Here is an 8339-nt window from a genome sequence, read left to right on the forward strand (position 1 = left end):
GATGCCACCTGTGGTATTCGGTCAGGGTGACCGACGCTGCTTTAAAGGGTCCGCTGGGGTGATGTTATGGCAGCTAGATGGTATACCTTCCCACAGGTGAAGTATATCCCCAGGGCTTCCGGTGTGTAGACGGTGGATGGTGAGAGAAGAATGAGGACACAAGGTTGCAGTCTCTTTACCTTTACTGAAGACTTCAGCATCCACAGTCCAGGGCACCAGATCACAGGGCAGGCAGAGTCCGGCCGGTTTGGAGGCAAGTCCAGAGTCCCCTTATCCAGATGGAAATCAGTAGCCTTCCCTTGCACTGCAGTGGTGTAGTCCCTTACTGCCTATGTCTTCACATAAGGGTCTCACAGATGTGGTGTCTCTCTCTCTGTCCCCCGTAGTCGGATAGGACAATACCCATATGACTGGTGGCTTGACGCTGTTTATAGGGACTCTAGCACGCCCCGGCCTCTGAGGGGTGCCACTGTGTCTCCTGGGTGTAGGTGCAGACAGGTAACTTGCAATTAGCTGCCCTGCTGGTCTCTGAAAGAAGGCATAAAGATCCTTACTCCCTCGGTGTTCCGGTTACCGGGATCCTGCGCCACAGAAGGAGGCAGCCTGTTCGGGGCTGGTCCCCTTCTGGTATCCTCCCCTTTGCTTCCTCGCCTTCATGCTCGCTGCAATACAGTTCTGCCTTCTGAATGTCTCTTTCTGGCAGCTGCAGCTCTGAGGGCATGCACAGCTCTTTGGACCCTCTGTCCACCTCAGACTACTGTCTGGAACGTTCTCACTCTCCCTACAGACTACCAGTTATATATATGGTGAGTGACCTAATAAATAGGAGCAGAAGCTCCCCCTGGTGGTCTGGAGTGTGAAATGTGTTGCATGTTTGTGATACCTGGATGCAGTTATCCTTCTTTGCCTCCAAACGTAGCATCACTCTCCCAGAGAGGAAAGCAATACCACTGCGACGACCAGGACCCTGGGGCACCGCACTTCAAAACCACAAGTGTTTGTAGTAGTGCATAAATTCTGGCAGAATAGACGGTGATCATGATGTCGAGAGGGAGCGTTCGGGGCACTGGTTGTCTTGCGATTATAATCAATGGCGGTAAAAAATGTGAAAAACTGATGTTTGCCAAGGGCAGACTGGAACATGTGTTCCTCATGTGCACTCTATCTGAATTCACACATAACTTTTTTTTCTGCACATTTCATTTGTACTGAAAAGTTTGCAAAATTTTACAGTGAAAGAAAAATAAATGATAACATCTGATTCATAAAGTTTATTATTTCATTACATTTTTTACTGTTGTGGATCCATCACCTGTATGGTCGTCCGTGTGTCTTTTGTACTTTCACATGATATCCGTGTTTTTTTTTTTTTACATGAGCAATTTGATATAAAACAAAGGTCAAATATAGTTTATTTTCTTTATACTTGTTATGTATCTGTGAAAGATGCTCGCCTTACGGGTGCTGACAGGGAGACCCGTGTTTTTAGCAGCTTTTTTGCACCCATGACTTTATAATGGGCAAATCTGCAAAGGTCCATGTGAAAAAGTGTTTCTGTGAATGACTTCATTGACCTGCATGGATCAGTGTGCTGCCCGCCGGGGAAGGGGGATGTCAGTGTGCCGCCTGCATATGGGGAAAGGGGGTGTCAGTGTGCCGCCTGCAAGGGAGGGGGAATGGGGTGTCAATGTGCCGCTTGCGGGGGGGAAAGGGGGTGTCAGTGTGCCGCCTGTGGGTGGGGAAGGGGATGTCAGGGAGGACGGGGAGTCAGTGTGTCGCATGCGGAGGGGGGATGGGGGTGTCAGTTTTCTTCCATGGGGAGGGGAGGGGGTGTCAAAGAGCTGCCTGTGGGGGTTGATGGGGGAGTCAGTGTCCTTCCCCGTGGGGGGTGATGGGGGTGTCAGAGTGCTGCCTGCCACAGGGAGGGATGGGTTGTGTCAGTGTGCTGCCCATAGGGGTGGTGATGGGGGTGTCAGTTTCCTTCCCCAGGGAGATGGGGGTGTCAGTGTGCCTCTTGCAGGGGTGGGGAGGTGTCAGTATGCTGCCTGCAAGGGGTGGGGTTAGAGTGCCATCTGCAAGTATCAGTTTGGCATACAGACAGCGCACCAATGTTTAATGCGGTTGTCTGAATAAGCCCTTAGGCGATGTGCACACGTTGAGTATTTGAAGCAAATTTTTCTGCACCAAAAACCTGAGGGTTAGCAGGAAAAAGAAACTGCAAAAAATGTGCTTTTTTTTACTTGTGTTTTTCTTGAATGGGTCAAAGACGCTGGAAAAATTGACGCTGCAGATCTGAACAAAAGCAACAGCTCAAAATGTGAAAAAAACTGTGCTAATGTAAGGAGATTGCTTTCCCTGCTCCTTGCCTGGAACCACTTAGTCAGACAGCTGGGTTGTTGAGGGGAAGACTTTCTGCCCTAGACAGAGGGGACCAGGTGACTGCTGGGAAAAGAGAGGGAAGTGGTCAGAAAAGAGCGGGAGAACAGAGAGAGGGCAGCGTGCCAAAGAGAGGGCAGGCTGCAGCGCTGTGCTCCCCTAAAGGTAGTGCTCCCCGTGAGGGCACTGAGGCTGAGCTACCCACCATAGAGAAGACTGGATGTGAGAGTGTGGACTTGGCAGCCTCCTTAATCCGAAAAGACGCATCTCCTGACAGTGACCTGAGCGCGCAGCCCCGGTGACCGCAGTGACAAGCCAGAACCCGAGTGTGACAAGTAAACTGCTCAGTGTGTGTGTCGCATTGCAACTGCAGAAGGCCTGCCAGCCTGATATAGTCTAAGTTCACATTTGCGTTGTGCGCCGCAGCGTCGTCGCCGCAACGCACAACGCAAACAAAAACGCACCAAAACGCATGTACAACGCAGCGTTTTGCGCCGCATGCGTTCAACGCATGCGTCGCAAAACGCTGCGGGTTTTTGAAACGCAGTTGCGTTTTTACCAAAAAACGCAGCGTTTTTAGACGCATGCGTTTTTAGTGCAGTGAGTCATTCATCATCCCCCACCCACAATAAAAAGTGTCTACACAATAGATAAAGAACCACCAATGGCTAGAAGAGGGTTGGTGTTAACAAATGTGTATATACCCTGGCAGAGATGAATTCCTCACATTTTGCTGGTATTCATGATGGAGCGAACCATGAACAGTATCTACATGGATATGGAGATGGAATTTGCCTTGGCTCATGCCTATGCTGTTGCCTGTTTTAATGAAAGGGAAAGGGAAAAACGGAGATGGAGTCGTCGCCGCTTTTGGATCCACCCTATAGTTGAAGTCCGGGAGAGTCGTGGAGCATACCATTGCTTGTTTGGCGAACTGAATGACAACCGGGAAAAATATTTCGAATATACCCGGATGTCACAGGAGAGCTTCCGCTATCTTCTGCGTCGGGTGGAAGGATCCATTAGCAGGCAGGACACGCAGCTCCGGAGAGCTATTTCCGCAGAGGAACGGCTGCTGGTGACTCTACGGTACGTTGCTGTTTGAATGACTGTGATATGTATTTACTTTTTATTTTATTTTATTAATTTTTTTCAATTGTAATGGTCAATGTACTTTTATAAATTATAATGTGCTTTATTCTAAATTTCTTTATCTTCTTTGCAGTTTCCTGGCTACCGGAGAAACGTTGAGGTCACTTCATTTTCAATTCCGGATTGGAGTCTCCACACTTTCAGGAATTATTGCAGAGACATGCCGCGCTTTGTGGGATAATCTCCGGGAGGAATATTTACCTGTCCCTACAAGTGCAATCTGGGAGGCCAACGCACAGAAATTCAACCAAGTGTGTAATTTTCCAAACTGTATTGGCGCTGTCGATGGAAAGCACATTCGGATTACCAAGCCTGCGAAAAGTGGATCCCTTTTCTACAATTATAAAAAATACTTTTCAACTGTTCTCATGGCAATTGCCGGTGCGGACTGCCGTTTTCTCGCAGTGGACATTGGTGCATTTGGGCGTGCAAATGACTTGCGCACATTTAAAGAGTCGGATATGGGCCAAAAGTTATATGGAAACAATTTTAATTTCCCACAGCCACGACCTCTTCCCCACACCGAAGGCCCTGCGATGCCATTTGTTGTGGTAGGGGATGAGGCATTCCAAATGTCTGCCAACCTATTGAAACCCTACTCCAGTCGGGGCTTGGACCATACAAAAAGGGTTTTCAATTACAGACTGTCCAGGGCCAGAAGGACTGTGGAGTGCGCCTTTGGCATCCTCGTTTCCAAATGGCGGATATTGGGATCGGCCATTAATCTTAAAATTGAAACAGTGGATGAGGTGGTGAAGGCTTGTGTGGTTCTCCACAATTTCATTATGGCCAAAGAGAGAATAAATGTTGAACTGGATGAACCCATAGCCAACCCCTTGCCCGATTACCATGATCATCCTCTGAGGACAAGTGTGGAAATTGCGCAGATGCGTGATCGTTTTGCGGCCTATTTTGTGTCAGATGTTGGCCGTGTGTCATGGCAAGATCAAATGGTGTAGTAATGTTACTTTTGGACTGTCTTCTGATTGTAACTACACCAATAATACCTCTACTGTGACAGTTAGAAATATATTAAAAAAAAATAATTTTCCGTTAAATGTGCAATAAAAGTTCCATTTAGGTTGGTTTGGTATATGTCAAATTTTGCATCTAAGTATAGTTCACAAATTTAATGTTCCTATAAAAACTTGAACCTGTTGTTTTTAAAATATTAAATAAAAAAGTTTTTAAATTCTATACCGATTCAAATACAATTTTTATACCATAATATTACATATACTTGTTTGTCTGATCGACCTGTATCTTTGTGTTTTACCTGATAAGCAACGATAACAGCGATGTTTTCCAATTGAAACCAGGGTAAATATCTGAAGCGTGGCCCTGCGCTTATCAACATGATGTACGTGGGCCTCTGCATCGTTGTTCGCTGGAGAGATGTCTGTGACAGCTCTTCAGGGACCAACCAGCGGACGCTGCAGTGATCTGCATCATTGTCTGTTTCGCTGCTGCATTAAGTGTGAACACCTCATACAGCAATGAGAGACACCCAAAAAAAGGCAAACTAAAAATTGAAAAAAATAGTGTCTGACATTGCATATATGAGGTGTTTGAAGCACAAAATATGTGTAGACAGCACATGGCGTGATTTGCCGAGATAAATTCTTGAAAATAATAGCATAAATAATAACAAATAGTATTTTTTTAAAATAACATTTTTTATTGGGGGAAAACAGAAAACAGAAAGGGTTCTTAAACTTAGGGGGTTTCCACCTGTGCCACCAGGGGGGAATGGTAGGTGTCTTCTCTGGAATGGTGAGAGCAATGGGAGGATGATGGAGAAGATGACGATGATGGCGAAGAGGAGGATACATAGTCAAGTAGACTTGATGGGAGATCCAAACCCTCCCCAGGGTATACTGGGGAGGAAACCGCCACCTCTGTAGGGGAGGGAGGAGGCAACACAAGCCTTGTTTGGCCCTGGCTGCTCCTACTGCGACTCGAGCCCCTACGGACAGTTGGTGTTGTCACTGGAACAGCAACCAGAGCCTCTTTGTGTGCCCGTCTGTGTTTCCTCTTTTTTTTTTTTTTTTGGGTCCTGTGGCAGGTTCCCCAGCATGATGACGCCTACGGGAGGATGAAGGCATGGCAGGAGCAGGAGTCGGCGGCACTATGTTATGGGGTGGGGTGGCTGGAGTGGCTCTCCAGCAGGAGTGGGAGTCATGCTTGCCAGCGACGGCACTACTGCCATTGTCGCTGACTGCATGACCCCATCCTGCTGGAGAGCCCTCACGTAGGAAGTGTTGCAGGACTGCATCACTGAAATCTGTAGTTCCGGCGTAAGGTGTTCCACCATGCCCTTAGCAATGGTACTAAAAAAATGTTTTGCCGGATTTGAGAGCTCGGTTTCAATTGTTTCAAGGCGCCGGTCGATATTGGACAGACGAGTGTCCATGTTATCACTCAACGCCTTGAAACAGTTCTGGAAAACCGTGCTCAAATGCAAAAATTCGGGCATGGTTGGCCTGTCCGAGGCCCGCTGGCGCTGTCGGGAATACCCAAACGAAGGTGCGCCAGAGGCATCGGCCAGGGGAACACCTGATGTACCGGCTGCCAGTTCACCAGATGGTGGTGCAAGCCTGCTGTCGCTGTGGGAGGGCTGTGATGGATCAGATGGCGATTCATGAAGGACCGCTTCTGCGGGGCGAGCTCTCTCGAGGGTGCTGCTGTGTGTCCTGTGAAAAGATAATGAAAAAATTAGTCTTCAATGAATAACCTCTCCCATACGCCAACTCCTGGAATAAAAATAGCATTACATTACACAATAATACAAATCCTCGGTCTCACAGTCTGTGTGGCCAATAATTAATTTCTGATTGTTATCGCCAGCTGACCGTTAGGGCCGACGATAACAATCATGAACATTCCCGCTGTCAAAGCATTTTGACCGTATACCACTGTGGGTATAAAAATTTTGTAATCGAAAACTCTTTCTGGAAGCTGCCTATGCCACAAAAATAGTTGAAAATTTAATGTCAAGATAAAAAATTAAATAAAAAAAAAAACCAGTGATTTCACTGATCTGATTGCAGGAACGACCATGATGTTAGGATCATGTGATCGAGACTTCATCATTATTCCTGCAATCAGAACTACCCTGACTCAGAACTTAACCTGTCATGGACTACAAGGACTCACGCTTAACCCAAAAAATTAACTAATGGCCTATATAGCATTTTAATAGGGATACATTTACGTGGATGGCCAATATGTTACGCTGACTACATGGATGGGCAATACAGTATGTGCCTGGGAAATATACTATGTGGATACGTGGCTAGAACGTGTGCTATGTGGCTGCGATATTGTTACCTGCCAATATACTATATGGATGCACAATGTACGTGGCTGGGCAATGTACTATGTGTTTGTGCAGTAGGCTATGTGTCTGGGCACTGTAATGGGGCTGTGCAATATGTTTTGTGGACAAAATACTTACTGACGGCGGCCAAGGACTGGTCTTAAGAACTGTAAACATTTTGAATATTTATAGGGCACAGACTTGGCCGCAGCAGCACCACTCTTCGAGCGCTCCTCCTCTGCCCGTAGCCCCTTATTGAAACGGTCCTTGATGGATCGCCATCTGATCCTCAACCTTTTAACTGTGAATGCAAAGGAAAAAAAAGGTTACATATGTAGCATTTGAAATGGATAAAACCACCGTGTGCGATGCAAAACTTTAGGCGTTTATTGCATCACACACGGTTGTGTTTATCCTGGAAAGATGGTGGGTCATAGCAACGTATCTGCACGGCGTATCAGCAATACTCACCAAAGTTGGCTTTGTCCTTTGCAGGAGCTATGTCAAAGCCCTCCCACAGCGACTTTGCCACCTCTACCCACAAACGCCTCAACACCACCTGGTCCATGTGCCGGGAGTCACGGCTGTCCCACAACGGGCCACGCTCCTGGATGCTTGATATGAGGAGCTCCACATCAATGACTCCATGGTCCCGTTGTGAAACCTAGAAAAATTACAAACAGAAAAGGTTACAAATATGCAAATATTAACAAACACCAGCACCTGTCATGATATGTACCTTGGCCCTATCCTTTGTCATTTGATATATGTATATTGATGGTTTCTACACCTGTATTTTTGAATGTTTTGGTTGTTTCACCTTTGTTACTTTCCCCCAATACTTGCTACCCTGAAAAGTTTGAATGTAAGCTTACTAAACATCCCTAGTGAAAGCAGGATGCTAATCAAAAAAAATAAAAAAAAAATTGTTTAATAAAAATACTCACTCGCCGTGCTGACGCCACACCTTGGCCCTGACCTCTCTGCTCCCGCTGACTTCCTTCACCCTCACTTGAAGAAGCCTGTAAAAATTGTATAAAGAAATTATTTTAAAAACTACAAATGACTGCGAATAGTAAGGAAATTGACATAATTACTCACCACACTCCCCTGCGCCGATTGGCTCGATTCTGACACAGTGGCCATTGTAGCACGTTTGTTCTGGCATGAAAAAATGAAAAAAAAAAAAATCAAAATTTAACCTAAATATGGCACATACAATAAAATATGCCCAAAATTTTTTACAACAACCACAATTGACTTTTGACTGATCGGACAAAGCAAAAATAAGAAAGCGACACCACAACGCCATACATTGCAAGAGAAGACAATCAATAGAAGAAACTATACAAGAATAGACCCAAACCAAAAAGCAAAAATAGACACCTATGTCCAAAAATGGACATATCAAAACTTTCGGAAAAAACATTACAGGCACAAAAATACAATGAAAGAGCAAAATAATGAACGCAATACTTTACAATTGCAACAA

The 8339-nt window shown here is 45.9% G+C and overlaps 2 protein-coding genes across 2 annotated transcripts; one reads left to right on the forward strand and one right to left on the reverse strand.

Annotated features, from left to right (window-relative positions):
- Positions 1-2776: 2776 nt before the first annotated feature.
- Positions 2777-4607, forward strand: LOC138648016 (uncharacterized). Its single transcript, XM_069737475.1, has 2 exons — positions 2777-3465; positions 3602-4607. Exons 1-2 carry the CDS (start codon positions 3119-3121, stop codon positions 4485-4487), a joined length of 1233 nt encoding a protein of 410 aa, XP_069593576.1. The 5' UTR covers positions 2777-3118; the 3' UTR covers positions 4488-4607.
- Positions 4608-5656: 1049 nt separating this feature from the next.
- On the reverse strand, positions 5657-8037 carry LOC138645793 (uncharacterized). The gene is made up of 5 exons (XM_069735341.1): positions 7949-8037; positions 7795-7869; positions 7319-7511; positions 6986-7148; positions 5657-6221 (listed from the first exon to the last, which is right to left on the reverse strand). Exons 1-5 carry the CDS (start codon positions 7991-7993, stop codon positions 5657-5659), a joined length of 1041 nt encoding a protein of 346 aa, XP_069591442.1. The 5' UTR covers positions 7994-8037.
- Between the last annotated feature and the right edge of the window lie 302 nt (positions 8038-8339).

The sequence above is a fragment of the Ranitomeya imitator genome, chromosome 1 (genome assembly GCF_032444005.1).
Source record: "Ranitomeya imitator isolate aRanImi1 chromosome 1, aRanImi1.pri, whole genome shotgun sequence".
Lineage (NCBI taxonomy): Eukaryota > Metazoa > Chordata > Amphibia > Anura > Dendrobatidae > Ranitomeya > Ranitomeya imitator.

What these genes read in the sequence shown, in the direction of transcription:
- LOC138648016 (XM_069737475.1), top strand. Translation starts at nt 3,119, where the DNA reads ATGATGGAGCGAACCATGAACAGTATCTACATGGATATGGAGATGGAA. An exon ending in CGGCTGCTGGTGACTCTACG is followed by an intron (nt 3,466 to 3,601) that starts GTACGTTGCTGT and finishes TCTTCTTTGCAG; the next exon opens with TTTCCTGGCTACCGGAGAAA.
- LOC138645793 (XM_069735341.1), bottom strand. Translation starts at nt 7,993, where the DNA reads ATGGCCACTGTGTCAGAATCGAGCCAATCGGCGCAGGGGAGTGTG. An exon ending in AATCGGCGCAGGGGAGTGTG is followed by an intron (nt 7,870 to 7,948) that starts GTGAGTAATTAT and finishes CAATTTTTACAG; the next exon opens with GCTTCTTCAAGTGAGGGTGA. An exon ending in GTGTGGCGTCAGCACGGCGA is followed by an intron (nt 7,512 to 7,794) that starts GTGAGTATTTTT and finishes TAATTTTTCTAG; the next exon opens with GTTTCACAACGGGACCATGG.